The sequence below is a fragment of the Lynx rufus genome, unplaced genomic scaffold, assembly GCF_022079265.1.
Source record: "Lynx rufus isolate CCGP_SWC_20201006 ecotype Redwood Valley unplaced genomic scaffold, mLynRuf1.p SCAF_3, whole genome shotgun sequence".
Taxonomy (NCBI): domain Eukaryota; kingdom Metazoa; phylum Chordata; class Mammalia; order Carnivora; family Felidae; genus Lynx; species Lynx rufus.
Genome location: NW_025814845.1, coordinates 1,009,039 through 1,030,107, shown reverse-complemented (window position 1 = coordinate 1,030,107; position 21,069 = coordinate 1,009,039). Strand labels below are relative to the sequence as shown.

General features: G+C 54.6%; 1 protein-coding gene across 4 annotated transcripts in view; it reads left to right on the top strand.

Annotated features, from left to right (window-relative positions):
• Positions 1–20,690, top strand: part of TBC1D14 (TBC1 domain family member 14) — a 111,915-nt gene extending 91,225 nt beyond the window's left edge. For all 4 annotated transcript variants that reach the window (XM_047091799.1, XM_047091800.1, XM_047091797.1 and 1 more), the window contains 3 exons: positions 3,309–3,418; positions 14,079–14,337; positions 18,069–20,690. In XM_047091799.1, the coding sequence (XP_046947755.1) occupies positions 3,309–3,418; positions 14,079–14,337; positions 18,069–18,134 (435 nt within the window). In that variant the 3' untranslated portion in view covers positions 18,135–20,690. The remainder of the gene's footprint in view (positions 1–3,308; positions 3,419–14,078; positions 14,338–18,068) is intronic.
• Positions 20,691–21,069: the final 379 nt, after the last annotated feature.

Here is a 21,069-nt window from a genome sequence, read left to right as displayed (position 1 = left end):
TCTGACGTAATTATTTATAACTGTAATAATTTAAAATTATCATGAAAATGGAAACAGTTTAAAAGGGAGTTTAGGGGGAGACAGAAGGTTACTTAAAATCTGGCAGTAGAAACAACAGGTGTTGGCCAGGATGTGGAGAAAAAGGGAACTCTCTTACACCATTGTGGGAACGCAAACTGGTGTAGCCACTGTGGAAACAGGTTAGAGGTTCCTCAGAAAATGAAAAACAGAATTACCGTATGCTCCAGCAATTGGACTACTAGGTATATGAACGTGGAAGATGAAAACACTAACTTGAAAGGATACACGCACCCCTGTGTTTATAGCGGTGTTGTTTATGGTAGCCAAACTATGGAAGCGGCCCAAGTGTCCGTCGACAGATGAACGGGGAAAGAAAACGAGGTGTGCGCAATGGAATATCACTCAGCCATAGAAAATGAAACCTTGCTACTTGCGAAAACACGGATGGAACTTGAGAGTGCGATGCTAAGTGAAACAAGTCAGAGAAAGAGAAGGACCATGTGATTTCACTTGTATGTGGAATTTGAGAAGCAAAACAAATGAACAAAGGGAAAAAGACCAACCAAGAAACAGACTCTCAACTGTAGAGAACAAAGTGGTGGTCACTAGCGGGGCGGGGCGTGGGGAGATGGGTGGAGAAGAGGTTCTGGGGGTGAAGAGTGAACTTAGCACCGAGTAACGTGCAGAATCGTGGAATCACTCACTGTATGTACGTCTGAAACTAATCCAGCACAGCGTGTTCAGATACCGGAATTAAAATAAATGAATGAAAAGTAACGAAATCTGGCAGCAAACCAGTGCAGTACTGATGTTTGCAAAAAAGATTGTACCGTGGAAGAGTTATTGAAGATAAAAAGCTAGTTTTCTCCAAAAGTATCTGAAATAGAACATGTGCCATAATAGCTACCATATTTAACGATAGAAGGATGGGGCGCCTGGGTGGCGCAGTCGGTTGAGCGTCCGACTTCAGCCAGGTCACGATCTCGCGGTCCGGGAGTTCGAGCCCCGCGTCAGGCTCTGGGCTGATGGCTCGGAGCCTGGAGCCTGTTTCGGATTCTGTGTCTCCCTCTCTCTCTGCCCCTCCCCCGTTCATGCTCTGCCTCTCTCTGTCCCAAAAATAAATAAACGTTGAAAAAAAAAAATTAAAAAAAAAAAAAAAGAAGGAAACGAACCACAACATTGATAGTATTTACAGATGGTCCTCTTTTGTTTCCATATTTCTTAAGTTTTTTTTTACAGACTTTCACCGTCAGGAAAAAGCTTTTTATGTATAATAAAATGATTTATATTTAAATGTTTCCTAATTTTGAAGATAAGACCCCAGCTTTCTGTTTAGAAACCTGTAGGGGCGCCTGGGTGGCGCAGTCGGTTAAGCGTCCGACTTCAGCCAGGTCACGATCTCGCGGTCCGTGAGTTCGAGCCCCGCGTCGGGCTCTGGGCTGATGGCTCGGAGCCTGGAGCCTGTTTCCGATTCTGTGTCTCCCTCTCTCTCTGCCCCTCGCCCGTTCATGCTCTGTCTCTGTCTGTCCCAAAAATGAATAAACGTTGAAAAAAAAAATTTAGAAACCTGTAATAAAAACCGTACTTCAGAATTTTAATTTAGGGGGGCAACTGGGTGACTCAGTCATTCGGGCATCTGACTCTTGAACTCCAGTCAGATCATGATCTCAAGGTTTGTGGGGTCAAGACCCGTGTCGGGCTCCGTGCTGGTTGTGGAGCCTGCTTGGGGTTCTCTCTCTCCCTCTTTCTCTGCCCCTCCTCTGCTCACATGTGCTCTCTTTTTCTCTCTCTCAAAATAAAAAACTTAAAAGAGAATTTTTTTAAGAAAAAATTTTTTTAGCTTGGGGGCTCCTGGGTGGCTCAGTCAGTTAAGCATTTGATTTGATTTCAGCTCAGGTCATGATCTCATGGTTCGTGAGTTCAAGCCCCGTCTTGGGCTCTATGCTGAGTGTAGAGCCTGCTTGGGATTCTCCCTCCCTCCGTCCCTCTTTTTCCCTTTTTCTCTCTCTTTGTCTCTCTTTCTCTCTCTCCCTCCCTCCCTCCCTCCCACACACACGTATATACTCTTTCTTAATGTAAATAAACTTAAGAATTTTAGCTTGTATTTTTAAGGAAAGATTATGGAATCATAGTGTTGAATGGGGTCTCCCAAAAGTAGCCCTGTGGACCTTGGGGCCCGATAGCTGTGGGGGGTGGGGGGCGTCCTGTGCCTCAGGGGAGACAGGCAGCATCCCTGCCAGTCGCACCTCCCGCTACTGTGACATCAAAAATGTCCTCAGACATCGTCAGATGTCCCCCTGGGAGGCTGGGTCCTCCCCCGCCCCCATTGGGGCCCACTGGTTTACAGTGCATCCTTCCCTTGGGTCTCAGAGTGCCATCGCCCTCATGCATCCTGCTGGTAAACGGGACAGAACTGGGCCACCAGGCTCTGGTGTGTAGGGTTTCTCATCCAGCTCTAGCTCTTCGTTCTGTTCCTGTGCTGCTCCCCTGCTCGGTGCGCTTTGCTTTCGTACCAACCCGCTAGGGGCCGGGAGGCACATGCCAGTGGGGTACGGGCCGTGGCTGCCTCCTGCTGCGTGACAAGGGCAGCGCTTCTAAGCCAAGGCGCTGCCTGTGCCACATGTTAGTCTTCTGTCCCCTCTGGATGCCCTGGGGTTGTGAGTGAGGGACGCACGCTGCCTCCGGTTCTTTTAGACGGTTAATCGGTCCTGCTTCTTTGAGAAGAACAGTGAGCCCACAAAGACTCCACCTTCGCAGCACAGTTCAAGGCCAGCCTTGCCGCACACCGATGGCAAGTTAGTGACTGCTCTGGGCGTCCATTCTCTTATCTGTAAGTTGAGGAGATGCTACAGTGTAGCTAGTGATGCCCCTGTGACGACTAGAGAAGGCGCTGATGTAGAAATTGCCTGAGCCCGGCGATGAGTTCCCCGTCAAAACGGGTTAGCAACTGCGCAAGAAGACCATTGTATCCTGAAAGCGTTAAGAATGTTGACTTTAGGGGCGCCTGGGTGGCTTGGTCGGTTAAGCGTCCGACTTCAGCCAGGTCACGATCTCGCGGTCCGTGAGTTCGAGCCCCGCGTTGGGCTCTGTGCTGACCGCTCAGAGCCTGGAGCCTGTTTCAGATTCTGTGTCTCCCTCTCTCTCTGCCCCTCCCCTGTTCCTGCTCTGTCTCTCTCTGTCTCAAAAATAAATAAATGTTTAAAAAAAAAAAAAAAAAGAATGTTGACTTTCTTCTGTAGATTGCAAACCTGTGCTGATAATTGGTATATTTCACATTATTTCCCCAGATGTTGACCTATTTTGCTGCATTTGAGGTATTCTTTGAAGAAAATTTGCCGAAATTATTTGCTCATTTCAAGAAAAACAACTTAACTCCAGACATCTACCTAATTGATTGGTAAGACTGAATTTCCTATGTGTTTTCTCACCTTATTACTACCTATATGACTCTGACTCTCCTCCTTTATTCCCTCAAGGGGAGAAATGGTTTCCTGGACCTATTTGTTTTCAGAGCGCCATGTGTCCATTCATCAAGTGAGATGTCACTAAGCCCCAGGTCTGTGCTGGGCTCTCTGCTGGGACCTAGTGACGAGTGGGGCGCAAGACACAGTGCTCTCCTGTCAGGAGCCCTGTCCGTGGGCGGCTGTGCCGCGTGAGGTGTGTGCTGTCTGTTAGGAGGGCGAGATGGACAGAGCCCCGGACCCAGGCTTGGGGGTCACAGCGCACAGAGGTGTCCCACGAGTTGGAGCCCAGGCACGATGTGGGCACGCGGTGGTCCAGAATTAGCAGGGCCGTGGCCATCCATTTGGTGATGCTGGAGCCTAGAGCCGAGGGTGAGGGGGGCAGGTGAGAGAGGTGGGGAGGCCAGGTCGCGTGGGTCTTAGGTGCAGGACTATGGAGCCAGCGGGAACGCTTGCGGGCTTTTGCTTGGGGTAAGGACAGAGGTGGGTTCTATCCGGAAGTGAGGCTTAGGTTATTGGGGAGCCTGGGGGCAGGGACAAATAAAGGCGAAAAGACCCGTGCTCGAACTGAGGCTTCAGAATCTGGGGGACGGTGGGGAATGGAGAGACCAGGAGTGGAAAGCTTTGGGTCCCCGAGAGAGTTGGTGTGCGTGTGTGAGAGAAGGCCGAGAGTTGTCCGTCTGGTGAGGGGCACGTCTGTACCACCAGCTGAGGTCCGAATCGGGCCAGATTGGGCAGTGAGGCTAACGGATTTGGCTTGGCCGCAGTGATTTTGAGGTACCCCCTGCACATCTGAGTAGACACACAGATAGCAGGTGTTAGAGAGTTCTGGGGTTCACACGGGTGGATGTGGCTGCCTGAGGAGGGGGTGGCACGTCACCCCAGAGAGCACGGTGTCTGGGGGCAGACTTGTGGAGCAGAGGTGGGAGGAGTGTGGTTCTGGAACACTCAGCCCTGGTCCAGCCTCTCCTGTTACTTGCCTCGTGGCCATGTGCTGGGCATTAACCCTCTCCGAGCCCGTTGTCTCATCTTTCGCCTGCAGCGATGAGCCTTGTAGGGCCTTAGAAGGTGACGTCACTGCCCGGCTTACAGAGGGGCTCTGCAGACGAAAACGATGTCCCTCGGCCCAAAGACCCATTTGGGCTTCGGCACCACTCGCATAGTGAATCTAAAACTGTTGGTAACGGATTTGGAGCTGGTTTGATTTTTGGTCATCTGAAACGAGGCTCAGGCCCTGAGATAAAGCAGACTTGCCTGCCCCCTTGGGAATGAACCTTTGGGATTCTTGGCATTTGTTGCCTCCACCCTAAACCCCGAGACTGTTATTAGGACTCTGCTGAATACTCGCTGGAAACCAGGGTTTGGGGGTTGGAGCTTGTAGCTGGTGTCGCTTTGGAGTAGTGAGCGTCAGGCCGTGAAGTGACCCCTGGGGCGGGGGCGCTCTGGGCTGGCCTATCTGGCACGTCTCACAGGGCACCCGTATTTAGCAAATGACCTCTTAGATAGGCTTCCCTCTGCACCCCCGCTGGTGCTGCCACGGTGCTAACCGTGACTTCGCCCTGGGAGGGGGTGGTGGGGGTGTGTGGGGAGACGGTCAGAGCAGACCGGAGTCTTCAACTTCTGCCTTACCTGTTTTAGGGCCCCAACTCACATTCTTAGGATTTCAGGCTGAAAGCGAAGTTTGGAGAACACTGTCCTGGAATAGTGTCTTTCAGACTTTTTCACCCTGACTTGCAAACAGGAATTATTTCTGTGTTGTGATGCAGTGTGTGGCCACGTGCCCAGAAATTCGCTCTGTATACAGGACTGAAACCAGTTTCAGACAATACCTAGCCCTTGTTTTGTGTAAAGCATCCTGAAATTTCCTGTTCTGTTCTATTTATTTAAAAACGTGTTGGGGTGCCTGGGGGGCTCAGTCGGTTGGGTGTCTGACTTTGGCTCAGGTCATGATCTCGCAGTTCATTAGTTCGAGCCCCGCGTCGGGCTCTGTGCTGACAGCTCGGAGCCTGGAGCCTGCTTCGGATTCTGTGTCTCCCTCTCTCTCTGCCCGTCCCCTGCTCATGCTCTGTCTCTCTCTGTCTCAAAAATAAATAAAAACATTAAAAAAAATTAAAAATAATAAAACAATAAAAAAAGTGCTGGAGGTCACCCACTCTGATTGATTTCACAGTGCACTAATCTTTTTTTTTTTCTTAACGTTTATTTTTGGGAGAGAGAGAGAAAGCGCAAGTCAGGGAGGGACAGAGAGAGAGGGAGGGACAGAGAGAGAGGGAGACACGGAATCGGAAGCAGGCTCCAGGCTCCGAGCCGTCAGCACAGAGCCCGACGTGGGGCTTGAACTCACAAATCACAAGACCATGACCTGAGCTGAAGTCGGACACTTGACCGACTGAGCCGCCCAGGTGCCCCCACAGCGCACTAATCTTGACGGGGTCAGCAGGGGCAGCGTAAAGAGCACCGTCCTTTCCAAACAGGACCCGTTCGTTTCTCCTCTGTCTGGAGGCGGTTATGATCCAGGTGGGGGCAAAGGTCAGGGGCACCATGTTGACCGGCGGCAGGACTTCCCACACAGGATTTCCCTGAACTCTCAGAACAAGCTCTTGGAGCGAATTGTGACACGTCCGTTTTATAGATGAGAAAAGCGAGGCTCGGAGAGGCAGTGTGGCCTGCCCGAGGCCACGGCTGGCTGGCGTTCAAACTCAGGTTCCCGCTCCAGACCTCGTGCGCTGTCCCACGAGTCCTTCTGAGGGACTTTGTGGGAAGGCAGTGTCACCCGAGCGTTGGGTCCCGTAGCTCAGGCTCCGGAGATCGCGTCTGCGCACTGATGATGCGCCTGGGGAGAGGAACGCCTGGACCGGACCGTCCGTGACGAAAACTGAAGCCAGTGCAGGCTGTCTAGGTGCAAAGGTAGCTCAGGGATTCCACTCCTGAGACCGTGGCGATGGGTCCTGGTGGCGCCCGATGCCTCGTGAATGCGGCCCCCGGTGCCCTGGTGAGGCCCCTGCTTTACTGCTTTCTAGAGTAAGGACCAGGTAGGACGTTGTGTCTGTGGCTGTAGCAGGGGCTGGGAGGTAGGTTGACTTGAGCACAGGAAAAGCCACGTTTTCCGGACTTCCCCCTCACCGTCCACGGTTACTGATGGTCTGCGGTGAGTCGGGGTCTTGGCCGGGCGCTCACAGGTAGAAGCTCAGGTGGGGGACAGGGCAGGCGGCGAGGAGGAGGCCAAGGGAAGAGCACGTCTTGTTCAGGACCTGCCCTCGAAGCTGACGCTGCGGAGACGCTTGTTTTGTCCTCACGGTGTCCGTGGCAGGCGTAAGCACATCTTAGCCCAGAGGAGGCCCCTGAGGCCCCTGCCCGGTGTCCCACCTGTAGTGAGCGGTCCAGGCTGGTCGCGCTCAGCTTTTGCCTTTTCAGTGTGTCCTGCCACCTTCCCAGAGCCACATGCGCACCCATAGCGGTGGGGCCGCCCCTGACGTGTGCTGTAAACCGGGGTGGCCCTAGGCTTCCGGTTACTAACTGCCGGAGGATGAAGGCTCTCTGGCCTGTTCTGTGTCCCAGGGTCGAGAGCCCCATCTGGGTTGGCCGGCCGAGTGTCCTGGGTGAGCTGTGTGGGCACTAAGGGGACCAACTCTTTCCTGCCACGCTGTCCACCCACCGGAGGCCAGCTGGGAATTGTTCCTGCTTTATTCCCAGGATGGTGTCTCTGCACTGCGATGATCACATTATAGCTTAGAGGCCGTTAACCTGGCACAGTTGGAGAGTCATTCCTCCGGAATGTTCTTTTCTCTCCTTCCACCCCTGCAGTGCATGCCTCCTTCCATCACAGCCCTGACCCACTCTGAGGGCATCTTTTGTTTCTTGCTGTTCCTGCCACGGACCGAGCTTAGTCACCTCCGTGTGGCCAGTGCCGGGCCCCGTGTGGGAGGACGGACACGCGGCCGTTGAACTCTTCGGACTGTTCCTTGTTGCTGTCAAGTGGCAGAATTCTCCAGAGATGTGAGTGGGTTTTGCGGTAATCTCGGATTAGTAAAAGAATCCGCGGCACAGTCCGTGTCATGATTAGCGTCCGGGGGTCCTTGCAGAGCCCGTCGTTACACCGCAGCTCTACCTTGAGGGACAGGCTCAGGGTGAAGTTAAAGTTGGCAGATTTTAGTTTCTGTTGCAGCTTGTACTCGTTTATTTGTGGATGTTGACTTCTGGGTGACAGGTCAACCTATGAGCGCCCCAAGAGCAAGGCTTGCCTCGCTGAGCTCCCAAGTGCCCGGGCTAGCGTCTGGCGTGCACCGGGGCCTTCATCGGTGTGTGTGTGTGTGTGTGTGTGTGTGTGTGTGTGTGCGCGCGCGCGCGCGTGCATGTGCGCGGACGGGGAGGGTCTGAGCCTGCGGTCAGAAGCCCGTTCGCAGGAAGGGCCTGCGCAGCCCGTGTGTCACCGGCACGCCCCCAGCCTGGCCGCACACGGAGCCTGCGGTACCGTGCAGGGATCCCGTGGTTTGCCCGGTGCCTGCCCGGCCCTGCTGGGGGCTGGGACGTGAGGGCCCAGTTAGAAAGTGCTCTGGGGGCACTGAGATGGACGTGACTGCTTCCAGGATCGGGCCGGGGATCGGACTGGTTAACTGAGTTGGAACAGAGCCTTAAGTAACTGCCTCCCAGTGTTTAATGAATGCACGTTATGTTTGGCATGTTAATGTATTTAATCCTCACAAAATCTAATCAGGCTAAGTGGTAGCTCCTCATTTCTCAGCGTCTGTTCTAGCTGCTCGGCCGAGTCTGTTACGAACACGGGGAGTGCGTGGTGAGGTAGGGGGTCGGGGGCAGAGGCTCGTAGGCCTAGGAGAATCTGGGCACAGCTGGGAATTGGGGCCTTGAGGGTCTCTGGTTGTGGCTTCCCTGCAGCAAATACCGCTGGTGGCTCTTGTGTCTCGGGCTGAGATACACTTCTCCACAGCCGCCCTTTATCTGCAGTTTCCTCGTCTGGAAAGTGGGGGTGAAGATTGTATGTCCTTGTGGAGTTGCAGCGAGGATAAATCGGATAAGCCGTGTAGACGGTAGGAAGCAGCACTCAGAACAGAAGTCCGCACTCCCCGCCAGCTCTTGCCTGCGCCGGGCCCTTGGGGGTGGACCAGGGTCGGGTTGGTTTCTGAGAGTGAGCCAGGCTTTGGAAGCAGTAGAACCCCTTCTCCCCCTTCGGAACCCCCTTGCTTTCCTGCAGGCTCAGACGAACAGTTAGAACAGACGTTGCAGGGAAGGATGTTTTCTGGAAGTTGGGAGGCCTCGGAAGCTGGCCTGTTCCTTCCGCACGTCATGGGGGAGACGGATGCACAGAGGCTGTGTTTGGTGTCCTTTATAAGCCTGCAGCCACTTGTTTAGTTCAGCAACACAGAAATAACGTTAATTTGCGTTCGTTCAATTTATACCTGAAGTTAATCATTTTTTGTAAGTTTATTTATTTTGAGAGAGAGAGAGAGAGAAAGAATCCCAAGCAGGCTCCGTGCTGTCAGGGCAGAGCCTGACTTGGGGCTCGATCTCATGAACTGTGAGACCCCGACCTGAGCCAAAATCCAGAGTCGGACACTTAACCGACTGAGCCACCCAGGCGCCCCTGAAGTTACCATTTTTGGTATAAAGTGCCATCACACTCAGTGGTCCGGAGGAGAAGAAGCCTTGAATGCTCTCTTGCTACTACGGGGAGAACCCTGCAGCCATCCTGGGCAGGCCTCGGGGCCCTGTCCCTCGTGCCCTCCCGGGTCGGTGCAGGATTGGAGCAGGAGGAAGCCGACAGTGAGAGCCCACGAAAGGCTGGAGACGGGAAGGGCGGGAGGGCCCTGTGCAAACAGCAGCCCCCTTGTTCCCGCTGCTCCGACCCCGACCCCGACCCCGCTGTGGGGCCAGGGCAGAGCCTGGTGGAGCGGGAGCTGAGCGCGTGCGCTCTCGAGCTGCGTGAGCGGTGCCTGCTTAAACGCCCTCTGCTGAGAGGCAATCAGGGGAGGACCGTTTCGGTGTCTTACTCACAGTGGGTGTTTGAAGCCAAGTATGGCTTCAGATCCAGGCAAGCGTCTGCGAGTGTGGGGTCAGAAGTGGTCTTGGTGGAGCAGGCGGTCGACACTGGCACGAGGCCCCTCTCCGTGGGAGCCGTGCTCCTGCAGGAGGGGTGGGAAGAGGGTGAGTGGACAGAGGGGTCTGCCCTGGAGCCCGAGGGGACGGAGCCACGTGACCCTGGGCTTGAGGGGCGAGGGGCTGAGCCCTGGTTGCTGAAAGCCTCAGAATCCACCAGGCTCAGGGGAGGCGTAGGGCAGACCAGGGGGCCATCTCGGGGCTGAGTGTGATGAAGGAGTGCGTGGCTTTCTGCCCAGACCGTGCCGTCCCCAAGACTCTGCGGGCCCAGGTTGGTGGCTGTTGGGAAAGATATGGGGCTCAGCGCCAGCACCGGGCGAGAAACCAGGCCAAGCCCACGGTCCCAGAAACGGCCTCCTAAGAGTGAGGGGATTTACAAAATGTTGTCTTTAAAAGGCGCATTTTATTTAAGGTGTGACGTTCGGGGCCCTGACGATTCTGTGTCTGCACATAAAACGGTGAATGATGTGCAGTGTGGCTCAGCCCACTTTCCTACATGGGAACGTGTCGGGGATCAGTTCAACGTTTGTCATTCTTCCCTGTCTGGTGCTGGGACGCTGCCTCTGTTTGGTACCATCTCTGCACCGACTGTCGCCAGCCCAGAGCCCTCCTGAACTCCAGGTCCTAAATAAAGAATGAAATCATTTGGCCACTTGGACGTCTGACACTCAGACCGCGTGTCCTCACACTCACCTCTTGACGTTGTTGACGCAGCCAGAGACCCCACGTCTCCTTAAGCGACAGCTCCATCCTTCAGGTTGCACGGCTGAAACCCAGCGTCCTTGACTCCTCTGTTGCATTTATCCACCGCGGAGACCAGAGTTCCTCCGCTTTGGCCGCCTCCACTGCGGCCTGCCTCCTCTGACCTCGCCTGGGTGGTTTCAGCGGCTGCCCAGGGAGGCCCGTGTCCGCGACGGGCACGTCTCAGCACCGTGCACAGGGGCCTCGTCTGGTCAGACCCTCCGCCGGTTTTGCCTTGCACGTAGAATAAAACGCAAAGACCTCGTAGCCTCCGGTAAGGCGCGCCCGTGCTGGGCCCGGGTCTGCACGGGCTTCTCCGTGGAATTCTCTCCTTTGCTCTTTTTGCCTTCGGCCCAGAGGCCTCCTTGTTCCTCCTCGACTGTGCCAGGTTCACTCCTTCCTCACAGCTGGAGACACCTTCCTTTGGCTGGACACCGTCCAGACCCCCTCCCTTGGCTTGTGGCCTCTTTTTCAGGGCTTTATGGACACGCCGCTTCCTCGTCCATCCCGTTGAGAAGTGTGTGTGTGCATTCACACGTGTGTGCGCATCCAGGCCGGCAGTCCGTGTCTCCTACCCCTGCTTGTGTTTGTTCAGCATCTGACACGCTGGGTACTTTATCCCCTTTGCTCCAGAGGGTGGGGAACTTTGTCCCTTTGTCTGATGCCACGTAGCCTCGTCACCAAAACGCAGAGATTAGCGTTTAGCAGTAGGCTAAACGTACTTTACGGACGGACCCATCTGCTCAGCATCAGAAGGGCTCGGGTGTGGGCAGTTTCCGCATGCAGCAGCGGAAGCCTGGTACGGATGGACGCGAGGTCTCAGCAGGGGTGCGCGGCGGGTACTGGCCGTGGCGTTCCTGATCATTCAGATGTTTACTTTTACAAAGCTCAGGACGGCTAAAGTAGTTTGTGGAGATGCGCACGTGAATCTGAACCCGGGGAGGTCACGTCAGACGCATTTTTTTCGTTGTTACTCTGCTCTTTGCCTGTTGCTTTGTCTGTTTTCCGATAGTTTTTTATTAAGACGCTGCTTTTAAGATGTCAGGGGTTTGCTTTCCAGGAATGAACTGGCAGGTGAGAGAGTATCTTGGAGGAGGTCAGTTCTGCACTTTTTTTTATAGCGTTAATAATGTGCGTTTTGTAGGTAGAACTGAGAATGTTCTCTAGATTCAGACTAGAAACAAAAAAATCTCTTGGATCTCATGAATAAATAAACTTTAAAAAAAAAAGTGGGGCGCCTGGCTGGCTCTGTCGATGGAACGTGTGGTCTTGATCTCTGTAGATTAATCTCTATAGAGATTACTAACAATAAATAAATAAACATAAAAAAGTCTCTTGGATCTTTCTTTAACTGTGTTTTCTTGACTGAATGATAAAATGGTTTCCCGTTTTTGAGATGTTAACAATTCAGGCTTAAGTCTTGTTGTGACTTTAAAAAACAAAGTGTAGGGGCGCCTGGGTGGCGCAGTCGGTTAAGCGTCCAACTTCAGCCAGGTCACGATCTCACGGTCTGTGAGTTCAAGCCCCGCGTCGGGCTCTGGGCTGATGGCTCGGAGCCTGGAGCCTGTTTCCGATTCTGTGTCTCCCTCTCTGTCTGCCCCTCCTCCGTTCATGCTCTGTCTCTCTCTGTCCCAAAAATAAATAAAAACGTTGAAAAAAAAAATTAAAAAACAAAGTGTCCTGGGGCACCCAGCTGGCTCAGTCCGTGGATGGTGTCAGGGTGGTGGGCTTTCAGTCCCACATTGGGCATAGAGATTACTTAAGAATGAAATCTTTAAAAATAAATAACCAGATAGATAGATAAACGTGTCTTGCCCGGTACCGTGTAGAGCAAGCAGTCCGATCGTTTAGGGCATGGGCTTTGGAGTCCGGTTCGCAGCCTGGCTGTGTCGCTTACCGGTGGCAGGACCTGGGACTCAGTTCCCTGTGGTCAAATGAGCTAACAGAACCCGTCTCCCAGGGTGGTTCTGGCTGTTGAGTGGGGGGTGCTTGTGATGTGCCCGCTGTAGTGCCCGGCACATAGTAGGTCCTCAGTTTAAACTTAGCTCTTGTGGTTTGTATGAGGTAGGGCCTTCCTGTGACACTTGTCTGCCTGTTCCATCGTCTGGGCCGAATGAAATCTAAATTGTTATGCCTTCCTTAAAACTCTTGTTAGAGTTTGGTAGCCTTGGATATTTTGGGGTCTTAATTAGCATGCTCTTTTGCATGCACGCCCCGGACTGCCTGAAGTGTTCCTCTGGGCTCTGGGGGAAAGGCTGTTTCTGGGGCTGAGCACGCTGCCACGTGAGAGTTTGGAGTTCACTGCAGACAGGAGAGCTCGTGCGCGGGAGCCTCGTGAGCGCGTTTGCCAGGATGGCACAAACTTGCGGTGGCATCTATCATAGGAAGCAGAGTCCTGCTGTTGGAGGCTGGACGTTACTCTCTGACCAGGGCAGCGCCGTAGTCTGCGTCCAACACTGGAGCCCCGGTGCCTTCACGGGCCCTGTGTGTGTAGAGCTGGCACGGGCACTAAGGGAAAACTGAAACCGTGGACGGGCGATTCTCCGGGAGGGACAGGGGACGTGCCCCAGCAACTGAGAAGCCCCACTTCTTTGTCACATTTTTTAAATTGTTGAGAGAGAGCGAGAGCAAGAGTGAGTGAGGGGCAGGGAGGAAGGGGGAGAGAGAGAGAGAGAATTCGGAGCCTGGAGTGGGGCTCGAACTCATGAACCATGAGTTCGTGACCTGAGCCGAAGTCGGGCACTTAACTGAGCCACCCGGGCGCCCCGAGAATCCCCACTTCTGATGAACACTGCTGCTGGGGAGGAGGTGGTGAGAGCCGCTAACGTCTGGGACACTAGAGCAGATTGGCGGAGTGCCAACTCACTTACCTACTCGGCGGAGACGGCCGGGTGCTGTGCCACATGCTCGCCTGGAGGGAATTGGCCAGGGTCCCTGCTCTTGAGCGTCTCTGTGGGGAGCAGCAGGGCAAACACGAGTTATAAGCCCCAGGGTCAGAGGGAGCATCTGGCTGGTCCTGGGGGTCAGCAGACGTCCTGGGGATGGCACCCGGGCTGCGTCTCCCGGCTGAGGGAGGAGGGTGGGTTCACAGACAATCCGTTTGGCCTGCGTCTCTTTGGATTCGCCTCGCTTTGTGACACGGGCACTTTCCGGGCTAGGAATGCTTAAACCCGAGGATGCAGTTGGTCACCCAAGATGGTATTTGTTGGGTAGTTTGGATGGTAATTGTCACTGTATTTTAAGAGAGTGCCTGTGCGCTTCACTTTTTCACCTGATGGTTTCCGTTAAGTACAAGATCGGTTTCTCGTGGAAGAGTTTGCTTTGTTCCTTCACAGACTCCCAGGGGGAGAAAGTACACAGCACTCTTGAGAAGTAACGTGCACATGCCTACACTGGCTACAGGGTTCTGTTGACTGTTTCGATTTGCCTGAGACTCTAAGCTCTTAACCTTGGGTCCAGCGCCTACCACAGAGTAAGCACATCGTCGATTCTCGATAAATACTTGTTGAATGGATGCAATCAGAGTCAGCAATATAGAGAAGGTACAGAGAATCTGCGTGAAAGCCGATAGTGCTTTTTTAATAAAATCGGCCTTCAGAACGAACGCGGGCCTCGACCCCCGCACCTTGTGTCTAAGTATGAACATCACTGACTCAGGGAGTGTTCTTAACGAATTAGGCCTGAATTCCCAACTCACTCTTTGTGCCATCCGAAACCTGAAAAACTCAAAACTTTTTTTTCCAGGATCTTTACCTTATATAGTAAGTCTTTGCCCCTCGACCTGGCCTGTCGCATATGGGATGTGTTCTGTCGTGACGGGGAGGAGTTTCTGTTCCGCACGGCCCTGGGCATCCTGAAGCTGTTTGAGGACATCCTGACCAAGATGGACTTCATTCACGTAGCCCAGTTCCTTACGAGGCTCCCAGAGGACCTGCCCGCGGAGGAAGTTTTCGCCTCCATAGCTACAATTCAGATGCAAAGTCGAAACAAGAAGTGGGCTCAGGTAAACGGATCCTTCGTTCTCTTTTCCCTGCAGAGCAGTTTGGCTCAGTAGCGTGACTGAGGAAGTTCATTGCTGCCTTTTGAGAAACCAGCCCTCTCTGAAGAAAGTCCTCCTTGGACCGGAGATGAGGAGCCTGGGTTTGAGGCTGGGCTCTGCCACGGGGGGGTCATCGGATGGACAGGTGGAGGGGCGGGTAACAGAAGCCTCTCAGCCATTCTGCAGTGGCGCCGGGGGGGGACCCTGTGCTGTCCGCAGGTTAGAAGGCATTTGTAAAACCAGGTGCTGCCACCCCCACCCCCACTGCTGTGCTTGGCGCCGGGCGGAAGGGGTTGTCCCCCGTCGCTGATCAACAGACGGGACCCACAAAGGCGAAACGCTCGCCCTCAGCGGTGAGCGGAGGGCAGGAGGGCTGAAGGGTGGCTCCCCTGGGCTGTGTCCTCTGGCCCTCTGGTGGCTGAGTTGGGGGAGTGGCTGAGCTGCCCTGTGGGAGCGAGTCCAACCTGGGCCTCCTTCTAGATCCCTCTCACCTCCTCTGGACGTGCCGTCTAGGGTTGTCCCCTGGGGGATTAGCCAGTGTTGTCTGGTTCCAAGTCTTTATTGGGCAAAAAAGGAAAAAACAAGCCTTGCTTCTTACAGGCTTATTTGAGCCTTACAGGCTCAAAGCTTGTCTGAGCGGCAGGTCGCACTGGGAAGTTATCTGTGGACGTTTCTACTCCCCTGTGTATGCCAAACAGCACATCCCTCATTTACCCTTTGTGTTAGTGGGAGATTTCAACGATTTTTTTTAACGTTTATTTGTTTTTTGAGAGACAGAGAGCATGAGCAGGGGAGGTGCAGAGAGAGGGAGAGAGAGAGAGGGAGTCACAGAATCCGAAGCAGGCTCCAGGCCCTGAGCTGTCAGCACAGAGCCCGACCCGGGGCTCGAACCCATGAGCTATGAGATCATGACCTGAGCTGAAGTCAGACGCTTAACTGACTGAGCCCCCCACCCCCACCCCCCGCTCAGGTGCCACCTCTATTTTTTTTAAGCAGTTTTTTTAATGTTTATTTTTTGAGAGACAGGGTGTTAGTGGGAGATTTTAAATCCATATTAAAATAGAATAAAATAGATCACAGACCCTACATCTTTGTCAGCCAGTCAGTTTTCAGATTTCTAACAGTCTCAAGTATCCGTGGCTTTACAGTTAGTTTGAATCAAGATCCAAACAAGGTTGGATCCAGCTACCACATTGCCGGTAGCTGAAAGATCTTTTTAGTCCTCTGTTTTTATTTTAATATATAGGTTACCCCACCTTTTATTCCTCCTGTATTTATTGAAGAAATGAGGTCATTGGATTTACAGGGTTTCCCAGGGTCTGGATCTCGCTGGCTGTACCCTTGCAGGGGTGTTGACCGTGGTCTTCAGTACGGGCAATTTCCGGTAAAGTGACCGTTAGATCCACCGGCTTGATCGTGTTCGGGTGTTTATGTTTGGTCGTAATACTGCGAAGGTGATCACGCTCCAGCAGCCTATTTATTTTTATAACAGTTTTATTGAGATGTAGTTTATGTACCATAAAATTCACCCTTTTGAAAGCGGACGATGGAGTACATTGATTAACCACAGGAAGTTCCCCTGTCACCTGAGTCCGCTGTCCTGGCCCTTGAGCTGGCCCCTTCTGTCCTTGCTGCCCTGTGATGTGTTCGGTCTGGCTGGCAGACTCCCTTCCCGTCTGGCTCTTTTGGGGAGAAGCACGGCTGTTGTGATGGGACCTTGGGCAATACCATGAGGTGCTCCCCTGGTCTTAACTGGGGGTGGAGAGAGGCCCTGTTTTGTGCTGAGGGTGATGGGCTTTGCATTTCTGAAATGCTGCATACGTGCTGCCTTGCTGCATACGTGGGTGACCCTTGAAAACCGTGTGTTGTGTGTGAGAAAGCCAGACGCTGAAGGCCACGTGCCCTATGATTCCGCTCGTAGGCAAGTCCAGGGCAGGTGAGTGGTTCCCCAGGCAGTGGGCGAGATCGGGCAGGGTAGCAGGGACGGGAGTTCGCAGGGTCCTTCTTGAGGCGGTGAAGACGCTCTGAAGCGGACCGCGGTAGTGTCGCACACGTGGATGGACACGCTACACGCCACTGAGCGAGCGGTACGCTCTCACCGGACAGATGACGCGGTAAGGAAGTACGCCTCAGTAAAACTGGGACAGAATACGCTCGGCTCGTGTGTGAGTAGGACTGGCGGTCCGCTTAGCAGGGATCTGGTGACAGGCAGAGAGAGAGCCTTCCTCTGGTTAAGAAATAAGCGGACGGTGCGAAATGAAGACATGGGGCCACGGGTTCAGGATGGTTGAGAGTTTGAAGGTGGGCACTGCCTGGGCCGTGTGCCCTGCGCGGGAGGGTGTGCCGCGGTCTTCCTGACGCACCTGCTCACGGTGGTTCCCTGAAGTCGCGGCAGTGAGCCGAGGCCTTTCCTGGCAGCCTTCGTGCAGCTCGTGGGACTGTGCCTCCTGTCTACATGTGCAGTCATGGGTCTGCCGACCTTCCTTTGCTTGTCACTGGTACCCAGCCCGCACATCCCCTGTGTCCCCCGCCCCCTGCTGACAGGCGTGCGCGCGCACACACACGCAGGGAAGGAGTAAACCCAGGTCTTCTGTGTCGCTTCTTGTGTTTTAGGTTTAGGACAAGGTAAAAATGTTTGGTTAAAGCTAGGTCAGAGGCTCGTGAATAGTAGGACGTTTTCTAGTAATGGGATCGTGGTAGTCGTTGGCCTGATGCTGGGGGTGCAGGTGGGCGTTGAGTTTGTACCGTTCTAAGTCCCACGGGAGTTGTGGTCTGTATACATTCTCCCAAATGCTGTGCTTCGGGTTAAGACCCTGGCGAGCTTTCCAAAACCAGTAGACGTCCGCGTCTGCTTGGCAGTCCCATGGAGGCAGAGCTGGACAGGGGGACCTTTATCTACCGTTAGTCTTTCCGTGCGATTTATTTGAAACCTACAGATGTTTCTGCTCTACCCCATGTAATTTGTGATTCAGTTGAAATCACACAGGGCCTGGCCCCAGGAGATGAGCGCTTGGTTCTGGAATCAGGCAGATCCAGGTTGGAACGTGTGTGCTGCTTGAACAGCCGATCTCGTGAGCGCCCGTCGTTCAGGTGCCTGACTGCGGGGCTGCTTGTGTGCTAACAGCCGCCGTGCGCGAGCTGCGCCGACTTAGGGAGCCCTTGCTGTTGCCACTGCTGTGTCAAGCCGTCGCAGTGGAATGTAGTGTCTTTAAAAACGAAGGTGTTAACCAACAGCCGAGAGAGCGCAGAGTTGGGAGCCAAGTCACTTTGGGGAAGCTCAGGAGGGCCCGAGAAGAGCCCGGGTCTGTTAGCACGGTTTGCTGCTGAAGCGGAGAGGCAGGCAGGGAGCGGCCGTGCTAACAGTCCAGGGGTGCTCGTTGGCGTGCTGGAGCGGGTGGCCTGGCTTGGGGGTGGTGAGCCCAGGGGCTGGAGCCGGATGTGGGAGGAGAACCCTGTAGCCCCGTGTGGACATCGGTACCGTGGCTGCTGGGACATGGTTGTAGGACGTTAGCCGGAGGCGGCACGGTTGGATTCTCACGTCTGGAAGAGGGCCCTGGCTGCGGGTGTTGAAGGCGGAACAGGGCAGCGGCGGACGTGGGGAGGCAGAGGCCCCTGCTAGGAGGCCGTGCGTCCCGTCACCACACCTGTGTCCAGTGTCCTTGCAGATCACCCACGGGCGTCCCCTGTGCTTCCAGGTACTGACCGCGCTGCAGAAGGACAGCCGGGACGTGGAGAAAGGCAGCCCGTCGCTCAGACACTGAGGGGACAGGCGGACCCGCGCTCGGCACCGAGCAGACCTCCAGGTGGCACCTTGCGTGGCTTCGGACGCACGCACGCACGCGCTGACCGCGGACGAGAACGGGCTGTTTTCACGTTTGATCCTAACACTGGAGTTGGCCTTAAACAAAACAAACAACTTTCAAAGAACTACACCAAGGCTTAGCCTTAAGAAGCTCGGTGGAAAGATGAGCCAGTGTTGACCAGGGCCAACACTGCATACTCTGCATGGTTTAAACCTAAGGCAGTGGCTAATCCCCCCCTCCCCCCTTATTTCAGCGAAAGTTAATTAAATTGTCATGCTTTTATGTCAACTAATGAAAAGTACATCACAGTCTTCCTTAGCCAAGGTGTGTGAGAAATCCTCCCGGGGAGGCCTCGGAGAGGTTATTGGCTCATTTACGTACGTGAGTAGGGAAGGGGTTGTCGATTCCGTTCCCGGGACGACCTGTCCAGAGCTGGAGGTGATGTTTTCACAGCCCACCTACCCAAGCTTGCGGGAAAGGAGAATGGGCTGTCCCAGGGCGGTCACGCACGAGTGCCCGAGGGCTCCCTGGGATTCGACCTGACCTCTGGGTTGGTGTTTCTCCATCGTGGCCTTGACAGAATCCCAGCACGAGTCCCATGCACGCTGAGGTTCCAGGGCACCCGTGCTCTCCGAGATTGCTGCGCCCTCCAGCTCCCGAGCAGAAGAGCTGCTCACACGGACGGCCCGAGACCTGGCGGAAAGAGCCCGGGAGGACCCCCACGCCTCCCATCTGCGGAGGCCAGGCGGCTTGGGTGGGGGGGCGGGGAGCCTGCTCCCTTGCTGTCACGGGCTGCTGCTCTTTCTGTTGTCACCTGAACGGCAGGACCGGTCCTGGCACCAGATGTTCCCTCCTCACGTACTCGGCTTCAAGGTAGACCGAGGTGAGGGCCGATGAGCAGGCCGCACGCCTCCAGTGGTACGGACGACGGGCCACTCGGGGCTCTCGGTGTTTGTCCTGTGCGCCTCTCCCCACGTTAGCTGGTTTCTCCCAAGTTCATCAGCCGGCAGCTTTCTTGTTCTGACTTTCCCTTGACTGACTTTTACGAATTTTGTTGTAAGAGCTTTGTTTATCCAAACTCAAAGAACACGAGCGGTTTCACACGGACTAGCCCAAAGGACGGGCAGCTGTGTGGAAGCCGGCTCCCGTGTGCCAGCCGGGCTGTGCGAGTGCCCGTGGACGGGGCGAGGGCACCGTCGGTTGCGCCCGGCCCTCCGCCGCCCCCTCAGCTGCACGTCCGCCCTCGGCCCCGAGAGCAGGCATGCGGCAAGGAGACCGGCAGGGGGCCGGGGCCCGACCGTGACCTCGCCCTTACGGGTTTTCCGTGCCCGCCACGTCCGCTGCCGACACGCGCAGGTGCGACGGCCAGTTGCGGAGCCGGGGCCCCGTTCGTGCCCTTCACCCCAGCCCTCTTCCGTGTGTCCTGTTTTCTCGAACTGCCTTCGCCCCGTGTCTGCTTAACCGAGTTCTCCCAGGAGGTTGTAGATCATCTTGGATACACTTTCTGCCTCAGCCTTCAAGTGCTGACTCTCCCGACCTCTGGGGGCGGGGAGGGGGGCGTCCCGTCTTCACCGAGGTCTCGCGCTTCCAGACGCAGCCGTCCCCGGACACCGCGATGCTGAATGTAACCCACACTGAGCCGGCCCCTCGCCCGGCCCGGCCGTTCCTCCCACACGTGCTGACTTGCGTTCCGTGATGTGGGCGTTCTGTCCGGAAAGATGTATATATTTTCTTACTGTACATAAAGATGTTCCTAAATCGGGACAGGAAGCGACGCCACAGGGGCATTTGTGCCACTGCCGCGGAACGCGTTTGTGGGACGTCACGTGCATTCAGAACCCAGCCCTTAACCCTTTTTTGTCCCAACAGTTGGACGTTAAATCTCTTTCGATTTACGTCACTACTGATGCATTAAGTTTTTAAACGGGATCCCATGCCGACCGGGAATCCTTAGCGAATCTTTAGCTCGGAAAAGGTTTTCGTGACCTGTTCAGGGACCACGTGAGGTCTTGCGGTTTGATGTGTCCCCCTCACAGGCCGGGGGTCCTGAGTTCCCATGCAGGGTCCCGTGGCCCCTTTCCGCAGAGGGCTGCAGAGGGCACCCGGCCGGGCATCTCTGTTGGACGCTACCGTTGAGGAAAACTGGAAACAAGTAGACATGCCACGCCCCTTTGGAAGTCTGCACTTTCCCCTTCCTGTGCCCGCGATTTCCAGGACTTCAGGCTCGGGACCTTGGCGCGTCTGGCACTTCAGGGTCAAAAGCTGCGTCCCCACTGGTCCCTGAAAGCTCACCTAGAAACATTGTTCACTTTAAATGGTACTTTTTAACTGCTCAGTTTTTGACTATTTTAAATAGTTTGCTGATAGAAAAATTCCTGATAATACTTGCTACATATCATGGTTTAATTGCCTGTACAGTTAACCTTTAATTTTATTTAGTAAAGTCTATCAAATTAGGACTTTTTGAACTGTAAATATGTGGTTTTATTAAATAAAAGTCATGTAAAATTGTTACTTGTGTTCACTGTCGCTTGGTTTAAAATTGAAGTTCCCACCTTAAAAATGGCAACACCTGACTTCGAGCGTCGTGCTGGTTGAAGATCCACCGAGGCCCAGTTCAGGGAAGGAGTTAATTTGGTCAAGGGATTTGGGAGTTTCGTGTGCCCCCACCCCAAGCTGAAGGGGAACCTCAGACTTGCCCACCCCCGTGGCCTGGTGCCGCGTGCCGCCAGGCTCGCTGCTCACACCTCTGCGCCGACCCAGCAGCTGGTGCACACTCAACCTGGAGCCTGCTCGGAGTGCTGGTGTCGCGGTCCGGCACCACCGCCACCCTCCAAGTGACCGTGGGCTCCTCCCGGGCTGCTGTGCACCTCCGTCCCTGTCCGTGGCCGAG